This window comes from Antechinus flavipes, chromosome 1, assembly GCF_016432865.1.
Source record: "Antechinus flavipes isolate AdamAnt ecotype Samford, QLD, Australia chromosome 1, AdamAnt_v2, whole genome shotgun sequence".
Classification (NCBI taxonomy): Eukaryota; Metazoa; Chordata; class Mammalia; order Dasyuromorphia; family Dasyuridae; genus Antechinus; species Antechinus flavipes.
This window is the reverse complement of record NC_067398.1, coordinates 269,508,376-269,529,546: the sequence shown is the minus strand read 5'-3', so window position 1 is coordinate 269,529,546 and position 21,171 is coordinate 269,508,376. Positions and strand designations below refer to the sequence as shown.

The 21,171-nt window shown below is 35.6% G+C and overlaps 1 protein-coding gene across 1 annotated transcript in view; it reads left to right on the top strand.

The window, feature by feature from the left end:
- The window catches only part of SUSD1 (sushi domain containing 1), a 283,693-nt gene that overhangs the window by 133,179 nt on the left and 129,343 nt on the right, over positions 1–21,171 (top strand). The window contains 4 exon segments of the mRNA XM_051961204.1: positions 6,440–6,537; positions 8,851–8,953; positions 8,956–9,036; positions 17,961–18,055. Of these exon segments, the coding sequence (XP_051817164.1) occupies positions 6,440–6,537; positions 8,851–8,953; positions 8,956–9,036; positions 17,961–18,055 (377 nt within the window).

The window sequence follows — 21,171 nt, the reverse complement described above, 5'->3', positions numbered from 1 at the left end:
AAGGAGAGAAGGGGGAGGGAGAGAAAGAAAAAGAGAGAGAGAAAGAGAGAAAAAAGGAAAAGGAGAAGAAGGAGGAGAAAGAGAAGGAGGAGGAGGAGGAGGAAGAAGAAGAAGAATGCTTCTGGGGGGTTTTATTAACCTTTCTCTTTCTCTCCCATATAAATGGATACAATTACATAAATATATGCATTGCATGTTATGTTTCCATGCATATGAAAACTTTGCACAGCCTGTCTTATGATGTCAGACTATAAAATAACAAAATTGATTTTGTAACAAATATGCTACAATTTTTCTATCTAGATGAACATAGTTCATCAAAATAGTTACTTCCAAGGTAACCAGCACCAATGATGCTGATATTGCTCAGACTTTTTTTTTTTTTTTTTGGAGTGCTTTTTATGAATTGGTTTACAAGTCAAATTGATTAATTAGGTGATACATTGGATAGGGTACCAGGCAATCAGTAAGCCTCATCTTCCTGAGTTCAAATCTGGCTTCAGATACTGTATGACCTTAGGCAAAAACAAACAAACAAAAACTGTTTGGTTCAGTTTCTGCTTCAGTTTCTTCATCTGTAAAATGAGCTGGAGAAGGAAATAGCAAACCACTCCAGTATCTTTGCTTAATAAATTTCCAGATGATTAAACACAATTTAAAAAGAAAAAAAATTAAGAACCGGATTATGAGCCATTCAAGAAAATTAGTTTTGTTACTTGTACTTTGTTATAGTTAATCAGACTGTTTCTTTAAATAAATTTTTATTGGTGCCATTTTTAAAATATCATTATAATTTCTTCTAGTATCACGATATCTTCTTTTCCCCTCCCAGGCTGCCATCCTAGATAACAAAGAATATTTTTAAAAACAAAGAAAGAAAAAGATGAAAAAATTAGTATAACTGAACAATACATCACAAAAGTCTGAAAATATAGGTAACTTAGCTAATATATTCATGGACCTCTTCTTCTGCAAAGGGGACTTCTTATATCTTTGTTTCTGAGTCATGCTTTTTCTTTATAATTTTGCACCATTCACCACTTGTGTGTATATGTGCGTGTTTAATTTACATTGTTATAATGTGTCTATTTTTTGTGCTCATTCCAAGCTTCATTGTGTATATCACATTCATAATTTCTTATAGCATACTAATATTCCTTTACATTGATTTATCAAATTTGTTTAGCTGTTCCCATTATTTTGTTTCCAATTCTTTGCTCAGACTTTATTTTTGGTTCAAAATCAAACAAGCTAGTCCAAATTTGCTCAGTGTTGGCAAATGAACAAATGTTACAAATCAGAGCTTGATTTATTGCTTTATTGATTGTCTAGACTTAAGAAAGTAATGGAGAAAATGTTGATGTGAATTAGATTTAAAAGTATGTCAGATGTACAATTTTTTTTGGCTTGGGGAATTGGTTGTTAAATATTTACTAGCACATCCCTGACTCTAATGGGATTTCTCAATTTTAGCACTTATGTTACGTTCCAGGATGATCTTAGGTTATTTCTAAAAATCGTGTCTGTCCTGAAAAAGATATTTTTTTCACCACTGACATTAGGTAAAAGCATGGGCCTCTCCAGATAAATCTAAAACAGAATTAAGTAATTAGAATTTTATATTAGTCCTTACTATGTGCCAAATATTGTGCTTTACAAATATTAAATGTAATTATGCTTTATGAATATATATAAGGTCATATAAGTGCTTTATGAATATTATCTCATTTGATCCCCATAACTTTTGGAGATAAGTGCAATTATTATCCCCATTTTACAGATAGTAACTCATATTTGAATACTGAAAAAAAAAAAACTACATCTATATAGCACTTACTATATCCCAGACACTGTGCAAGTGCTTTATAATTATCTCATTTAATGATCTCATTTGATAATAATACCTCAAGTATTATTATCCTCATCTTTGGATGAGAAAATTGAATCAAATAGAGAATAAAGAACTGTAGTCAGGATCACATGGGCATTAAATGTCTGAGGTCAGATTTGAACTCATGTTTTTCTGACTCCAGGACCAGGGTTCTATGCACTTCACCATCTGAGTTACCAATTGACCATTGGAACAAGTATATAATTTTCTCATGAGGACTACTTTGAAAGAAAGTCTTCATTTAGATATATGAGATCTGGTACACTTGCTTAGAAAAATCAATTATATTATTCTCTATATGGTAACATCCCAAACCTACCAGATTCTGATGTTTAGGAGGTTTGATTACCAAATTTCTTTGAGATTAGTGTATGGGGTAGGGGTTATGGTCAAAGTGAGCCCTCATTTGTCATACATGATACCAACAGGAGAGAATGAGAGTAAGTACCAGTTAATAAGAAGATTTAAAAAAAAAATCAGGTCTAGAACCTTTATAGCAACACACTTGAAGTGGGCACACAAATCAGTAACTGAAAACAGTCTTTCTGGGGGAAACGATGTCTTTTAGCCAGAGTAGGAGCAGAACAATGCATAGCTGGGCCAACAGGATTTTCTGCTCAGTAGGGCCTAGCGTCACCCAAATTTGGAACTCTGAGCATCCCTTCTGCTTGTGCCTGTATTTGATAGTCACAAAGAAGCAAGCGTGTTGCAGTTGGCACTGAGAGATTTCTGAGAAAATAATACTTACTCTTTCCTCTGAGACTGAGATTGAGCCAAAAAAGGATCTTTGAAATACTTGACACTAACCTTTTCTAACATTCTGGTCCCACTTCCATAGAGCTTGCAGCACCAGATGGGAGCAGGTGGTATTTGTTCATTTGCAGCTGTCATTAGTGGGAAACTCAAAGGAAGAATGGAGAGTTAGAGATAGAGACAGAGACAGAAACAGACACATACACAGAGGGAGAGAAAGAGAGACAGAGACAGAAAGAGACAAAGACAGACATATAAAGAGACAGAGAGAGACAAAGAGAATATCTTTTATATTTGTTTCACTTATTTCTTTGGCTTCTTTACTCAGGAGAGGGGCCTCTAGCAGAAGATTCATGTCCTCCCTGTGTAAATCAACATGCTGGGACTTTTCTTTTCAGTGGTTCATCAAAAGGGAAGTGGTTTGGTTTGGAATGTTTTTGTTCTCTGAAATGGTCAGTGAGGCAACAGAGTTGTGTGAATGATCAGAGGGACTCAGAGCCCCAGAGACATAAGCTGCTACTTCTGGACACCTGTTATATATTCATTTGATATTAGAATTTGAAAAAGATCTTAGATATAATTGAACAATCAATTCAATAAATATTTATAAGAATAATAGCTAACATGTATATATATATACATGTTATATACACACATATAAACATATATATATTATATATGTATTGACTATTTAATTTGAATCTTACAAGTTTGTAAGATAAGTATTGTAATTATAGAATGTTCATTTTACAAATAAGAAAACAGAGACAGAGGGATTCAGTTCCTGGGGTTAAACAGCTGGTAGGTATCAAAAGCATCATTTTAATTCAGGCCTTCTTGTATTCTGCCCACTGTGCCTCATTTAATTAATGCTTCTGATTTATTAAGAGATTGTGCTAGGTACTAGGATACAAAGAAAAAAATGCCAGAGAACTTATAATCTCTGGGGAAACCCAGGATGGGAAAGCAAATGGAAACTGATAAATATAATACAAAGTACAGAGTGTAGGGAAAAGCAAAAAGCAGTTCTAGATAAAATACCCTGGTCTCAGTAGGGAATGGGAAGCTAATGGAGAAGTATCTTAGAAAAACAGTGATACTAAATGGTCAAAGGATATGAACAGACAATTCTCAGATGAAGAAAGTGAAACTATTTCTAGCCACATGAAAAGATTCTCCAAGTCATTATTAATCAGAGAAATGCAAATTAAGACAACTTTGAGATACCACTACACATCTGTCAACCGGCTAGAATGACAGGGAAAGATAATTCGGAATGTTGGAGGGAATGTGGGAAAACAGGGACACTAATATATTGGTGGAATTGTGAATACATCCAACCATTCTGGAGAGCAATTTGGAACTATGCTCAAAAAGTTATCAAACTGTGCATACCCTTTGACCCAGCAGCGTTACTACTGGGCTTATATCCCAAAGAGATCATAAAGAAGGGAAAGAGACCTGTATGTGCACAAATGTTTGTGGCAGCCCTCTTTGTAGTGACCAGAAACTGGAAACTGAGTAGATGCCCATCAATTGGAGAATGGCTGAATAAATTGTGGTATATGAATATTATGGAATATTATTGTTCGGTAAGAAATGACCAACAGGAGGATTTCAGAAAGGCCTGGAGAGACTTACATGAACTGATGCTGAGTGAAACGAGCAGGGCCAGGAGATCATTATATACTTCAACAATAATACTATATGATGATCAATTCTGATGGACCTGGCCATCTTCAGCAATGAGATGAACTAAATCAGTTCCAATGGAGCAGTAATGAACTGAACCAGCTACACCCAGCGAAAGAACTCTGGGAGACGACTAAGAACCATTACATTGAATTCCCAATCCCTATATTTTTGCACACCTGCATTTTGGATTTCCTTCACAGGCTAATTGTACAATATTTCAGAATCCTATTCTTTTTGTACAGCAAAATAACGGTTTGGTCATGTACATTTATTGTGTATCTAATTTACATTTTAATATATTTAACATCTACTGGTCACCCTGCCATGTGGGGGAGGGGATGGAGGGAGGGGAAAAATTGGAACAAGAGGTTTGGCAATTGTCAATGCTGTAAAATTACCCATGCATATAACTTGTAAATAAAAAGCTATTAAAATTTTAAAAAAGAAAAGAAAAAGAAAAACAGTGATACTGGTGCTATAATCAGTTATTAGATGGCACTGTGAATATGGGCCTCAAAGTGCTCCTTGTTTAGTAGATTCTCACACTAAGATAGTTGAATAGATTTGAGTTCAATTAGTGAGCACAATATAACTAAGTTGATTTATAAAAGTACTGGACTTATCTCAGAATAGGCCTCTTGGGTGTAAGTCTTGAAAAGATATTTGCTTGAGGTGATAAAAAATAATCAGGGAATGTGGTTTTTTTAACCTTATTTTAGATTAGGAGTTATGGTTAATAACACAAAATAATAAATAAATAAAATAACACAAAAGGTTATTTTGTGTGTGTGTGTCATGTGGACACTTTAAGCAATCTGGTAAAGCCCTATGGATCCCTTCTGAAAAACCTGTTTTTAAATGCATACAATAAAATACAAAGGACTATAAAAGAAATCAATTATTTGGAATATATGTGTATATACATTGGAATATATGTGTATATATCTGTGTATGTATACATATATATGTAAACACATACATGTACATAAACACACATACATTTAAAAATGTACATACCCCAGGATAAGAACCTATGGCTTAGAGATCTGTCCTCTCCTTACATGATGGGGGGCAGGGTGGGGGAGAGGGGGGAGTGGGGAAGCATCACTTGGAATATTGCTCCTTAATAGAATGAGGACTTCTTTCAGTGTTTTTCACTAATTTTTAAAGAAATTGTAAATCACATTTAAAGTTAACTCCCTGAGAGAGAACTGATGTTTTATAAAATATTGCTTTAACTTAGGCCATAGGAGACCAACTTAGTTTTCAGAGCAGCCTCCTGTGGTAGCAGGGAATAGTTTGCATATTGATATAATGTTGTTTGACATGAGTCTCCCTTTAAAAACAAACATGAAAATCCAGAGAAATCAATGAGCTCCTCACTGAGCTGGAACAAACTACTCAAACCTACAGGGTCAAGGAATATGGTAGAGAGTTTAGTGTTTACCTTAGCAGAGTTTCCAAGGCTCAGCTATATAGCTTGTGGAGCTTATGGGGAATGGTAGTGCATCTATTTCTGCCTTTCTTAGAATTATCACTGACCTTGGAATTAATCTTCAATACCATGGTGTCCCTTTACTTACTTGATTAGTGTGAGTAGAAAAAAGGATGAGATACTTTCATGGGATTGCTGATTCATCATGGAGCCCAATCTAAATTCCCTTTTAGCTTCAGGCTAATTGGAACGACAGTGGCCCCCAGTGGGCTGTCAGATTACTCACAGACTGATACTCCTCATCTCAAAGGAGTGGGGTGCCAGCTTTCATGGATTATGTATGAGCATTCAAGTGGTTGTTGGATTAGTTTGTGTTGATATCAAATTATTAACAATGATCATTAGCAAATAAACTAGTCATTCTCTCATCCATCTCTATAAGGATTTTTCTTTTCTTTTTCTTTTTATTTCTTTCTTTCTTTCCTTTTTTTTTTTTCCCCAAGACAATAGGGGTTAAGTGTATTGACCAGGGTCGGCTAGTTAGTGTTAAGTGTCTGAGGTCGGATCTGAACTCAGGTCCTCTTGCTTCAGAATTATATAGCTGCCCCATATTAGAATTTTTCAAGGCTACATTGATAATTGTGCATTATTTTTTTTTAATCCAGAAAAGAAGACATCGATTACTAATGTGTTTGTCTTTAATGATACCTGTGTGAAATGGAGAGTATCTCTAGGAAGAGAGGACTTGAAGATGGCATATCTGGTAAGGGAAACAATTGGTTTTTCTTCCTTGTAGAAAAGAGGGCATATTGGAGTCAAAATTTAATTACAGGCTTAATTAAGTGTAACAATGATTAAGACCATATTTATTAGAATCCTGTTCTTTTGGGAGTTTCCTAATCCACTTGCTCTCCAATCCTAGCACCATTTCAATTAATTTTAATCTAATCCTAGAGACTGATTGTCTTGTCACTTTAATTCCTAAATGCTCTAGATAATTCTCTAGGGCTAAAAGTTTTTCAGAGAAGTTATTGATGAGTTTTCTCACCTGGGTACTAATGAATTAGCAGGTCCAGTTCCTATTTCTATCAATTTAGCAAGCATGTGTTAAATGCCTCCTATGTATTAGGTAATGTGGATGCAAAACCAAAATAGTCCCTTCCTTCACAAAGTTCCTATTCCATGGAGAGAAACATGCATAAAGATAAGTAAATCCATAGGCAAGGAGGTGGTGCAGTGGATATAGCACAGGGATTGGAGTCAGGAAAATCTGAATTCAAATCAAATCTGAGACACATATTAACTGTGTGAACCCGGGTAAAGCACTTAACTCTGTTTACCTGAGTTTCCTTGTCTCTAAAATGAGCCAGAGAAGAAAATGGCAAAACTACTTCAGTATCTTTGCCAAAAAAAACTCCAAGTTGGGTCATGAAGACTGGACGACTGGAAAAATTACTGAATAACAAGTAGATACACAATAAAAGGGAATGGGACAAGGCTTTCAAGGACATCTCTGCATCAAGGACGTTTTTCCCCACATTTAGTCTAATGCTTATGAATTGTGGTTCAATAGAGAAGTGTAAAGTTTGCCTGATAAATGCATCAAAGCTCAAAAGTTTGTCAGTTACTTTAGCGACCATGAAAGTTATTTGATTGATTTACTCAATTGAATGCTCCTCCCTCTTACCCTCACCTTGTACATGTATTTATATATGTTTGATGATGATTTTTGCTCTAAATCTATGATCCTGTGAAATGATGAAGAGGAAAGGGCTCCTGTTAAAAGTGAATCATTAGTATAGGAAATTCATGTACCAGTTTATATAGAAATTTTTATTTTAATATTATTAAAGTTAAATATTATTAAATTATTAAAATGTTTATTTATTCACTTATCTATTGAATGAGTCATTTATTTATTTTGAGACTGGATTTCCTGGTCTGTGTTAGGCTGGAAGTACAGCAGCCTGATCCCAATATAAATCAGCCCAGAAGCTTTGACCTGCAGCATTTCTAAAACCCTGTTGCTTTTCTCCTCCTTTGGCAACTTGATGATTCCATGCTCTTGATAGGGCTATATCTGTGCTGGACTTAATGCAGATATTTTATTGACTTTAGCCATATTGCAGTTCAACACTCAAGCTTCAGTGATAAAATAGCCTTAACCTTCGCCAACTTCAGGGATGAGAAACCATGTCAGGCCTCCATTACAAATATTTTTTTAAACCAACAGCTTTAATTTTAAAACTGTACTTTTGTATTTGTTACTGATTTTTTAAAACTGCTGCTCAGTTCATGTTATTTTAACTGTTTAAAAATGAGTATTATATTTGCTGGACAGCTAGGTAGCTACAGTGGATAGAATGCTGAGTTTGGAGTCAGGAAGACTCATCTTCATAAGTTCAGATATGGCCTAAAACCCTTACTAGGTGTTTGGCTTTGGGTAAGTGACTTGGCTTTGGGTAAGTGACTTAACCCTGTTTGCTTCAGTTCCTCGTCTGTAAAATGAACTGCAGAGGGAAATGCCAAACCACTGTAGTATCTTTGTCAAAACAAAATAAAACAAAAACAAGAACAAAAAAACCAAATGGCATAATTAAGAGTAGAATGCAACTGAAAAACAACTGACCAACAACATTATTTTTGTTTTACTTTTCTTCAGACATGTACTCAAAGAAGAGATTTATTTGCTTGCATTTTGGTTTTTCATTAGTATTTATTTCTGAGATCATATGGCTAATTGAGAGCTAGAAGTTAGAATAGTCTGCTTTTTAACTGCTGGTAGATTGTTTCAGAATGACACCAAAGGTCTTTACTATAAACTATCTTTTGTCTGGAAGAAGAGAGTTAGCTATATGGAAACGGTTCTATTAGATTTCTAGGATCCAATTTTTAGATATTTAGATACCTGGTGGCCAATTCATTTGAGACATCACCTTCAGCAAAGTAATTTGGTGTGGAATGAAGTTTTGGGGGATGAAGTGGAGAGTACAGAAATTAGAGTTCAAGAAAAATAGAGTTTCTGTGATCTTTTTTCATCTAGCTGACTGAAAACTTAACTTTTCTTCCATTACAGATACATGTTCAAGGACAGCAACGAGATCGGACAGAATTTGTTCATGAGGACTTGTTGAACTTCACCACAAACAGTCAGGAACCTGAGGTCTGCTTACATCTGGATCAGGTACCAACTATACTGTGACCATTAGGATTACCTTTCCTACACTCTCTGTGCCTGTAACTGTCAGGATTCAAACAGCTGGTAGGTGGTAGCGAAGTTATGTTCATGTATGACCCTTAAAGCATAGCCTACTCCCTTCTGTGAAAGTAGAGATAATGTAGGGAAGTTCCTAGAGTGTCAAGAGTGGGTTAGATGACCCAGTTTCAGAATGCATCCAGAAGTAGGAGATTGCCCTGGAATGTAGGTGAGTAGATGAAAAATGAGAATGAAGGTGAGATCCAGATGAAATGGGTAAACCTTACTCAACACATAGACTTTTGGGAGTTCACTAAAGATGCAACAGAAGCCTTTTATAATTTTGATTTCAGGGGGATAGGATCTCACCTATGCCAGTAAATCATTTAAACTCTCTCTTCTCATTTCTACTTCTCAGTTTCTCTGACTTCCTTCAAGTCCCAGCTTAAAATTCTTTTGTAGAATCTCTCTCCCAATTCCTTTTAAATTTGGTGCTTTCCCTCTGCTAATTTTTTCCAATTTATCCTGTATATATCTGGTTTGTATATAATTGTTTGCATGTTTTCTCCTTCATTAGACTGTGAGCTGCTTGAAAATAGGATCTGTCTTTTTTCTTTGCTCACAGAAACTGTTCGTTTCTTTTACATTTCCTTGTAAAAAGATAATTTCTTTTCCTTAGGCATAGTAAGATTGTTGCCTTTAGCCCACAAATTAGAGCCACATTCTAAACTGACATGTAAAAGGGCCAAATACATATTTCCCCTCATGTTTTCTATTAGAACAATATAGTCTCACCAGCCCTGAAAGTCAGGAGAACCTGAGTTCAAATTTGGTCTCAGACACTTAATTTTTCTTAGCTGTGTGACCCTGGGCAAATCACTTAACCCCAATTGCCTCAGGGAAAAACCAAAAAAAAAAAAAAAATAACAAAAAAAACCCACCACAAAACAACAACAACAAAAAACATTATATATTCTTCCCAATCCCATGTGAAACTTACCCTTTATACCAAATGTAAAATTAAGCCCAAACTGATTGTATTATATAGTACTTTATTGATAGTTGGATACTCAGATGAATATGTAATCTCATCAATTTATACAATCCTTCCAGTGAAGCTAATTGGAGTGCATTTTTGCCTGCCCTTCCAGGTGACTATTGGCTATTTGCTTCTATAAATAGAGAATCTCCCATCTTACTGGAGGCCATTTCTATATATTTCCTGACATCATCAGGATACAAGTGGAGAATCTCAGCTGTCATATTATTCTACACTCATTTTAATACTTGCATATCCTTGGTGACATCATTAATTTTATATCTCCTTTGAAATTCCTCATTTGTCATATATTGTTGATTGTTCATTCTCATGATGAACATCTCATATATTGATGTCAAGTTATCTTTTTTTGAGAATAGATATATCTTTGTATTATATTTAATTCAATTAAACAAATATTTATTGTACATTTGCTATGTGCCAAGTCCTGAGCTCTAATGGTCATGAAGGTGGCTGAAGCAGGAACTGTCCACAATCTTAGACTTTAAAGCACTTAGAGCTTGGTCTGACTTCAAAAAATACTAGTTATACATTACATCAACAGTTGTCCTGACTTTTGTCTTGTCACTGGATTTCATTGATTCTGGAAAAGTGAGAAAGGCTAACAATTTTGTTCAATTCTGCCTCATTTAGATCCAGTTCAGGTACCCTATGATATCATTGATCCTCTTCAAAAACAAAGGACCAACTACAACATGAATTCTATAGCAGCACAAAAACCATACCATAGTTGTCTTCAGAAGCCAGGTAGAAGAATCTAGTCTTTGAATTAAAGTCTTCTAAACAGGTGGCACTGGGCAACTAGGTAGCAGAGTGGATAGAGTACCAGACCTATGGTCAGGAAGACTCATCTTTCTGAGTTCAAATTTGGCCTCAGAAACTTATTAATTGGATGACCCTGGGCAAGTCATTTAACCTCATTTGCCTTAGTTTTCTCTCCTATAAAATGAGCTGTAGAAGCTCCAGAATCTTTGCCAGGAAAACCCCAAATGGGGTCACAAAGAGTCAGACACAATTGAAAAAATAATTAAACAACAAAAGCCTTCCTCCTCCCTCCCTTCCTTCTTTCCCTTTCAAATTATCACAGATTTAGAGCTGGAGTCATTAATAAACATTTAAATTCAGGTGTATGTGTATGTGTGTGTGTGGGGAGAGGTACATGTATGCTTGCACATGTAGGAAATAGGGGAATTTGAATGGACTCAATCATATCGCCTCTACTCCCCTTAAAGGAATTGAAAGTGTCTGTGTCCTGATAAATTTATCATGTGATAATCAATTACTCATAATATCTATTGAATCAATTACTTATAATCTATAGATTAACTATAGAAAAAGCCCTTGGTCACTTTAGGTATCTTTGAAAGTCATTGGTTAACCTGGAGTGCTATTACACAAGAAGAGTGTTTGAATTGGTTGAGAAAACTTGGTCATGGCCTTTGGGTTATTTGTAATATAATGAGCCTGTTCAGAACCCAGGGATTTAATCATCTATCAGTTTAATAGTAGCAGTCATTTCCACCATCACTTAGAGGTGGGGAGAAAGAAAGTATCTCAGCCAAAGCTTTGTCCTTGTTCTCTTTTGATTAGTGGAAAACCTTGTGAAATTTGGAGGATTGGTGTGTTTGTAGTTTTTTATTTACTTCTTAGCAGTGTCCTTGAGACAGTAGTTTCTGGCAGCAGTGTCTGTATTGGGAGGTAGGAACAGACTGGCTAGGATGAAAAAAACAGATTCAAGGTTCTCTGATGAGTCCAATAGAACTTCTACACCAGACTTAAGGGAGACTTTGTTAGTAAGTATAACACAAAGGAGAGGAAAGATTTGGAATAACCAAAATCTGGTTATCTCTGCCACCCATGCTCTCCAAGCACTTTTTCCATGATCAAATGTTTTAGGGAGAGATTCTGTCAATGTTTTGGAGGGATGTTTTGTTTCAACTATTAATGTCATTATAAATAGTTTTGCTTTGCAAAATTTAATTAATTCCAGCTGACAAATTGTTATCAACTCATAATCATGGTGGGAAACTGCACTGGTAGGGCCTCATGAACTTTACTACAAGAAACCATCCCAATTCCTTAGGACTACTCCCAGGGTAATACTTTAAAATCCTAAACTTAGAGATTGAAAAGCCTGAAGAGCCATCTGGTCTAATTTCCTTATTTTACAGATGAGGAAACTGAGGGCTAGAGAAAGGAAACTTATATTTAGGCTCATAGGGACTGATCTTCATTCTGGGAGCTTGATCCACAATGGTCAGATTTTTTTTTTTTGGCCTACTGCTCCTACCTGGATCATTCCAGGAAAGTCTTCAAGATAAACCTAAATATAGCCAAATCTAGGGTGTTTCAATGGTGGGTACCTGCATAGATACTCAATATACAATGTAATGATGGGCTATGGGACGGTCTTTATTTCATGCTAAAAGAAATACATAAAACCTCAAGGTTGAACAAATATAGAAGCATAAAATATTTATATAGCTCATCAACTCCCCTCCTTCAAAAGGAAACTGAACTTAGAATTGCTATTAGGGTAACCTTTTGTTATTTTTGCTGGCAGAACTGCTAGTATCCCTCTGTAGTTAGACTCCCACTGAAGTTAAACATGCTTTGAAGCTTAATGAACAAGCAGATTCCTTTGTCACTGGAACTGCACAAAGTCACTTGCTGGCTTTGTTCTCCAAGTAGGATGTAATATAGGAAACACGCATGTTGTCTTATTTCTTATTCTAGAAGTAGGATTAATTAAGAAATTTTATCTCTCCAGTAAAGAATTTGGGTCCAGTGCTCAAATTCTTAAACTAAGGAACTTTGGAACTTGGAGTTATTCATCACACAACTATCAAAGTTGGTGCCTTCCAAGCAATCTCTCCTCCCTCCTCAAAGGCTAGATTCTGAGATAAAAATGCCTAAGGAATTCATTCCCATCCTCATACCCCACCCCCACGCTGGAGATTGAAGTTTAGAAGGAGTGTCTTTGAACTCCTCTCTTAAGCTTCATGCAAGCACATGTCTCCTATTAATATATTCTGCTGTAAGTCACCAGTGCTGATTCTGATGGAGTAAAATTTTTTTGTTTGGGGTTTTTTGCTTTTTTTCTTCACTTTGTTTTTTCTCCCTTCAATAATGTTTTATTTTTCCAATTAAATATAAAGATAGTTTTGAACATTCATTTTTGTAAGATTTTTGAGTTCCACATTTTTTCCCTCTCTCCCTTACTTTCCCACTCCCAAAGACAGCCAGCAGTCTGATAGAGATTATACATGTAAATACATTTTAGATGTATTTTCATATTAGTCATATTGTGAAAGAAAAATCAGGCCAAAAGGGAAAAAACATGAGAAAGAAAAAACAAACAAACAAATGAAAAGGTAAAAATAGTATGTTTTGATCCACATTCAGTTTTCATAGTTTTCTCTCTGGATGTAGATGGTATTTTCCATCCAAAATTTATTGGAATTGCGTTAGAGTACTACTAAATTGCTGAGGAGAGCTATCATAATTGATCATCACACACTCTTGATATTTCTATGCACAATGTTCTCCTGATTCTGCTCACTTCACTTAGTCTCAGTTCATGTAGGTCTTTGCCAAGCTTTTCTGGAAATCAACCTGCTTATCATTTCTTATAGAACAATAATATTCCATTACATTCAAGTGCCATAATTTATTCAGTCATTCCCCAACTGATGAGCATTCACTTAATTTTCATATCCTCGACACTACAAAAAGAGCTGCTTCAAACATTTTTGCACATGTGTCCTTTTCCTTCTTTGGCATACATTCCTGAATGGCACTGCTGAATCAAAGGATATGCACGATTTATAGCTCTTTAGGCACAATTCCAAATTGCTCTCCAGAATGTTTGGATAAGTTCACAACTCCACCAACAGGGCATCTCCCAATTTTTCCACATTCTCTCCAACATTTATTATTGTCTTTTTGTCAACTTAGCCATTCTGATAAGTGTGAAATGGTACCTCAGAGTTGATTTAGTTTGCATTTTTTTAAATCAATAATGATTCAGAGCATTTTTATATGATTATAAATTACTTTAATTCCCTTATCTGGAAATTGTCCATATCCTTTGATCATTTATCAATTGGGGAATGACTTGTATTTTTTTGCTTTACTTTGGAAGAACACATAAGAGAATAGCTGGAGACAGTGCAATCAAATATCAAAGCTTCATAGAGTTGTGTCAGCTTTCATTTATAGAGAATGAGAAGAGATACTCTTCAGTTAGCTAAGTATCATATACTATAAATTGTATTTAAAATAATTGTCCTCACCCTGTAATCTCATCACTCATATGGAGATAGAGGGGAGAAAGAGGGTCCTTCCCATAGTGAGGAGACCAGGATAACTTTTAAGTAAACTTATTCAATTTCTTCAAAGCTAACAATAGCCTATGTTGTATAATTTTATCAGAGTGTTTGGAGAGTTCTTCAATTCTCCATGGGAACTTCCATTATTCACCATCCTTACAATCAAATTTGTAATTTCTTTTGGTATAATGACATTTCATTAGTATCATGTACCCTAATTTGTTCAGCCATTTCCCAATCATTGGAAATTGGATTATTTCCAGGTTTCTCCTATTATGAATAATACTGCTAGAATTATTTTAATATAGAGAGAGCTTCTCTCTGTACTTCCCCTAGTCTTCTGTAAATTGTAGAAATTGAATTGTCATTGGGGGGGGGGTGGTAGGAGGGGGAAGGGATTTGTTCTCAAAAATCTACCAAAATACCATGATACCTTTATTTTTTTCCTTTGTTAGATTAGAGGGTTATAAGGTCTGGAAATTAGTTTGGAGATATTAGATTTTTGGTTGTCTTGTTCCTCTGACAGTTTAGTGCAGGCTATGAAAAGAGAGAAGAGATTCATAAATTTATTTCAGGAAGGTCAGTGATAACAATATTTGCAGCCATTAATTTGGAGAGGTTGTAGTTCTAGAGACTGATAGTCGTATAGGATTATGAAACAGGAAGGGAAAAAAATGGAAATGTTATAAAGGATTAAGGTTGTAGGTGGGGACAATCAGAAGAGTACAATTCTTGAAAAGGGAAAAAATATGATAAATGAAGTAACCAGAAAAGAAATGTAGTTAGTCAGCATGAAAAATAAAAGAGAGAAGAAAATTCTTTAAAGAAAAGTGGGAGAATAAAAGCATAAAAAATGTTAGTGAGGGCATTGAGTAGATAGATGGAAAAGTAAAGTGTTTTTTCTTGGTTAAGATGGATTTTAATTTTGCTTAGGCCATTTTGGTCATTGTCCAAATTTTGAAGTTAAAAAGACCATATGTCTGAAATAAATGAGTTATGATGGGATAGATAAGGGTGATTCTTGAGTATAGATTTTATTAATTTTTTTTTCCTGAGGCAATTGGGATTAAGTGACTTGCCTAGGGTCATACAGCTAGGAAGTGTTAAGAGTCTGAGGTCAGATTTGAATTTAAGTCCTCTTGACTTCAGAACTGATGCTCTATCCACTGCACCACCTAGCTGCTCCTCTTGAGTATAGATTTCAAAATATTTTATTTATCATTTTTAAAACCCCTGTTTAAAATGTTAAAGTTGTAAGGACACAGGTGAAAACTTGGGCTTTCTGTGATTTGTTATTTATTTTAAAAAAAATTATTCTTTTACTTTTCTTTGTGATGATTGCTTTTCAGCTAAGCAAATGTCTTGCACCACATTAGTGATATTTAAAATTCTGTAGACAAGTCTGCCTCTAGAATGACTTACTGTTGTCATTCTCTCTTGCACTCTCTCTCAGAATAAATGAAAGGAATAGAATGGAGAGATCAAAATCCTATCTTAATTTTTTTATAAACACAGGATGCTGGGTAATATATTGTTTTTGTCTATGGCTGATATTTAAGTGTTTTCTCCCTGGGGAAGAATATATGATGTTCTTTTGTTATAAAATTTGCTTCAGTATTAGCATTAGTTATGTGACTGCTGGGCTCTGCAGAGCATTTTTTTAATAGCAGCCTTGCTCTGATTCATCGCTCGGGCACCATGTTCTGCCTACTCAAAGAAAATAAAATGGAGCATTCAAAGGGAGTACAAGACTAGTAGGAGGCATAAAATAACTTTTTCCATGCTGTGTCTGAATCCAGGGCTGTCTTCATCTTAATTTACTTCCATAGTGCATAGCTGAATGGTTCCTGAGTCATGCTCTGCCTGGGAAAAGGACTTCTCCATTGTCCCTTTAATAATAATAAAAATTCGCATTTGATATTGCATCTTAAAGTTTGTGAATCACCTAACATACATTCTCAGTTGACCTTTGCAACAATCCTGAAAGGCAGGTATTATAATTTTTATTACCTTTTTGTTTTATAGATTAGGAAATAGAGGCAAGTTAAGTGACTTGCCTAGGGTAATAAAATTTAGGAAAAACTCATTCCCTCCCCAACCCTCTCTTCCTTCCACCTTTACTACTAATATAAAAAGCAAGGCCATCCTCCAATCCCTCAGGCTTCAGACTCCTCATTATGGAAGGGACCCCTTCCTCCCACCCTCTATATCCAAGCTGTTGCTAAGGCCTGCAAAGGCCTCCATTTCACTTTTGCAACATCTCCAGAACACACCTCATTCTCTCCTCTGAAACTGTCATCATTCCAATATAGGTCCTCAGCTCCTTATTGCAATAGCCTGCTGGTGGGTCTGCCTGCTTCAAGTCTTTCCTTACTCTAATCCATCCTCCATTCAGCTACTAAAGTGATTTTCCTAAAGGGCAGGTCTGATCATGTAGCTCAATAAACTCGAATAGCTTCCTATTGCCTCTAGGATCAAATACAAAATCTTCTGTTTGGCATTCCAAACCCTTTATAATCTAGTCTCCTCCCACTTTTTCAGTCTTCTCTTGCCTTACCCTCTGACGTGTACTCTTTGATCCAGTAACAGTGGCCTCCTGGCTATGCTACACAAGAAATGGAATCACTTGGCTCCTAGCTGTCTGACATGTCTGGAACATTCTCCCTCCTAGGACCTCCCTGGCTTTCTTTAAATTCCAACTAAAATCCCACCTGCTACAGGAAGTCTTCCCCAAACTTTCTTAATTCCAGTGCCTTCCTTAGGCTAATTATTTCCTCTTTAATTTTGTTTGTATATATTTATTTGCATATTGTCTCCCCCATTAGATTGCAAGATTCTTCAGGGCATTTCCCTCTTTTTCTATTCCCAGCATTTAGCACAGTGCCCTGATGACACAATGGGTGTTTAATAAATGTTTATTGAATTGAAATGTTTATTAAATTGAAGGGTCAGGCAGGATTCAAACTCAGCTCTTCTTGACTCCAGATTCAGTATCTACTTCACCTAATTATCTGTCATAATTTCTATCATTCCACAGAGTTGAAACTATCCCATTCTAAGGGTTCTTATAAATACACTTTTGACTATTGGTCATTTGTTTTCAACATGGTCATAATGCAGATAAATTTTTCCTCCTCCTATATGCCATTCTATGCAGAATTTAACTAAATAGGTGGAGAGTCCTAGACTATAGGAGAAAATGAGACCCATAAGTTATGATGATTAAGGGTAATCATCAGGGCCCAAGAGTAGAACTCTTCTGAGAAAATGAGGCAGGTTTCCACTTTCAAACATGAGAAAGCAAACCAGGGGCCATGCCAGATCAAGTCCAAGTTAGAAATGCCAGTTCAATGGAAGCAGAGAAAGACACACAGTCTGCTCCAACATTATACATTTGAGAGAATTATGTGTCAAAGCTGAGAGGATACACTATGGAAGGGAGACAGACGGCGGTTTGTTTTATGGAACTTCCCTGTCAAAGGAGACAGGACTTCTGTGCCCAGTTCTTGTCCCACTGCCTCAATGGGTTCATGGTTTTAACCTTGACAATTTGTGCAAAAATGATGGTTGTCAAAAATATTCTCTTTTCACTGTTGCAGATGATGATGGATCCTTGAATGTTTCAATATTTAATGAAACCTGTTTGAAATGGAAGAGGAACCCCAGAGATGCTGCAGAAAAGCAAATATACCAGGTAAAATTGTCTTCTTTTGAAATAGCTGGAAAATAAGCCATTCATTCATTCAGTCAGTCAGCAAACAGTACTAGATGCCTACCACAGATCATGCAGCTAGATAATGAGTAAATAAGATACAATCTCTATCCTTAAGGAGAAAATCTTGGAACTGAGGATCTCAAATTAATTTGTAAATATTACTGCATATGTCTATTAATAGCTAATAATACTTTGAAGTTCAGAGATAGTGTGGCATCATGCCTATATAGATTTGGCTTCAGAAAAACCTGCTTTTAAATCCTATCTCTGACTATATGTCCCTGGACAATTAACTTTTTTGTGTGTCTTATTTCCCTAGAACTTATCCACAGAGGGAATTCCCCATTTTCTTGGAGATAGGAGTTTTGCAGAAGAAAACCCGATCCTTCCTGTATTTCAATAATTCTAAACCTACATTCTTTATTTGGGGTCTTTGAATACTAAAGTAAATGGTCATAACTTATTTTCCTATAAAGTAGACACAACCTTGGAATTTAAGTAACTTTTGTTGAAGGACTCAACATAAAAGCTCACATAAAAGTTTGACTTAATAAAAAAAATCAGAAGCCTCATGTAGAGAAATGATGAGGAGAAAAACCAGGAATCATTTCATTTAAAAAAGGGTTCTTTTGTTTTTTTAATATTGGAGGAATTAGCCAAAATATAAATGGTGTCAAAGAATACAAAGAATATGGAGATGGTAAGAATGCTAAATGTGGAGACTAGAGAAGCCAGTTTTATTGGCCTGTCTGTTGGGTAGGTGGAGGAGTTCTGATGATGCTGGAAAGTAGGTTTGTAAAGTCCTTAAACATGCATTTAGAGTTTTGTTGGATATAAAGAAAAAGATTCTCCTAGTCCCCATTGACTTGATGCTACAACTCTAGTCCCAGATAAACTTGGGTGGGAAGGAAAGAGAAGTTTGTTCCACCCTTCCAATTCTTCTTTGATCTCTTGAACTCAATCATTCAATAAACTAGTTTACTTATCACCTACTTTGTCCTCCTTAGGCACTTTGCTAGGTTCTAAGGATAAAAATACCAAGAATTAAATAATCTCTATTTTTAAGGGACTTACATTTGAAAGGGAGAGATAAGTAATATACATACATAAACACAAGCATATGCATAATATGTATATACAAAATAAATTCACAAAATAAGTATATACTTATATTCATTCTCTTTATAAGTAAATACAAGATAAAAAGTGAGGGTACTTGCATTTAGAGAATCAATTCATTCTTCTCATCTCAAAACTCCTTGTCACTATTCTTCACTGTCTCTTCTTTTTCACCCGTTTCTAATAATAAGGTGGCACTTCTTACCCCACAAGGCAGCTAGGCAGTACATTGCTGGTTCTGGAGTCAGGAAGATCTGAGTTGAAGTACAGCTACAGATATTTACTAACTATATAAAGCTAGACAATTCATTTAATAGGTCTGCTTCAATTCTCTCAACTGTAAAATAGAAATAATAATAGCACTTGCCTCCCAGAGCTTTTTTGAAGATCAAATGAGATAATTTTGTAAAGTGTTTAACCCAATGCTTAGCACATAGCCAATACTTAAGAAATGGTTGTTTTCTTCCTTCTGCCTGTCCACCCCTTCCCTTTTTTCTTCTCCATCATTCTCTCTCTTTTTCATCCTCTCTTTGGCAAAGGTGATTGAGAAGAAGTAGTCGTACAACTAAGATAAGAATCAGGACAGGTTCTTATAAAAAAAAAACCCACAAGGCCTTCAAACATGCTCAGCTCTCCTCTATCTTTTATGATTTTTTTTTTTAAATTTTTTATTTAATAATTACATTATATTGACACTCATTTCTGTTCCGATTTTTTTTTCCCCTCCCTCCCTCCACCCCCTCCCCTAGATGGCAAGCAGTCCTTTATATGTTGGATATGTTGCAGTATATCCTAGATACAATATATGTTTGCAGAACCGAACAGTTCTCTTGTTGCACAGGGAGAATTGGATTCAGAAGGTATAAATAATCCGGGAAGAAAAACAAAAATGCAGATAGTTCACATTCGTTTCCCAGTGTTCTTTCTTTGGGTGTAGCTGCTTTTGTCCGTCATTTATCAATTGAAACTCAGGTCTCTTTGTCAAAGAAATCCACTTCCATCAAAATATGTCCTCATACAATATCGTTATCGAAGTGTATAATGATCTCCTGGTTCTGCTCATTTCACTTAGCATCAGTTCATGTAGGTCTCTCCAGGCCTCTCTGTATTCATCCTGCTGGTCATTTCTTACAGAACAATAATATTCCATAACATTCATATACCACAATTTACCCAGCCATTCTCCAATTGATGGGCATCCATTCATTTTCCAGTTTCTAGCCACTACAAACAGGGCTGCTACAAACATTTTGGCACATCCAGGTCCCTTTCCCTTCTTTAGTATTTCTTTGGGATATAAGCCCAATAGAAACACTGCTGGATCAAAGGATATGCACATTTTGATAATTTTTTGGGCATAATTCCAGATTGCTCTCCAGAATGGTTGGATTCGTTCACAACTCCACCAACAATGCATTAGTGTCCCAGTTTTCCCGCATCCCCTCCAACATTCATCATTATTTTTTCCTGTCATCTTAGCCAATCTGACAGGTGTGTAGTGGTATCTCAGAGTTGTCTTAATTTGCATTTCTCTGATCAATAATGATTTGGAACACTCTTTCATATGAGTGGTAATAGTTTCAATCTCATCCTCTGAAAATTGTCTGTTCATATCCTTTGACCATTTATCAATTGGAGAATGGCTTGATTTCTTATAAATTTGAGTCAGTTCTCTATATATTTTGGAAATGAGGCCTTTATCAGAACCTTTAATCCTCTATCTTTTAAAAGAAAATCCTTCATTAGACTCTACTATTCCCTCAAATTTTTATCTAAATATCTCTTCCTTTTAAACTCAGTCTCCTAGGAATGTTGTATACATGCATTGCCTCAGCTTCTCTTTACTCAAATTCAGCTTTTTACAACCTGACTTTTGACTTCATCAATCAAATGAAATTACTCTCTCTAAAGTTCCCAATGATCTCCTAATTGACAAATCTCAGGGCCTTTCCTCAGTTTCTTGATCTCTTTGCTAC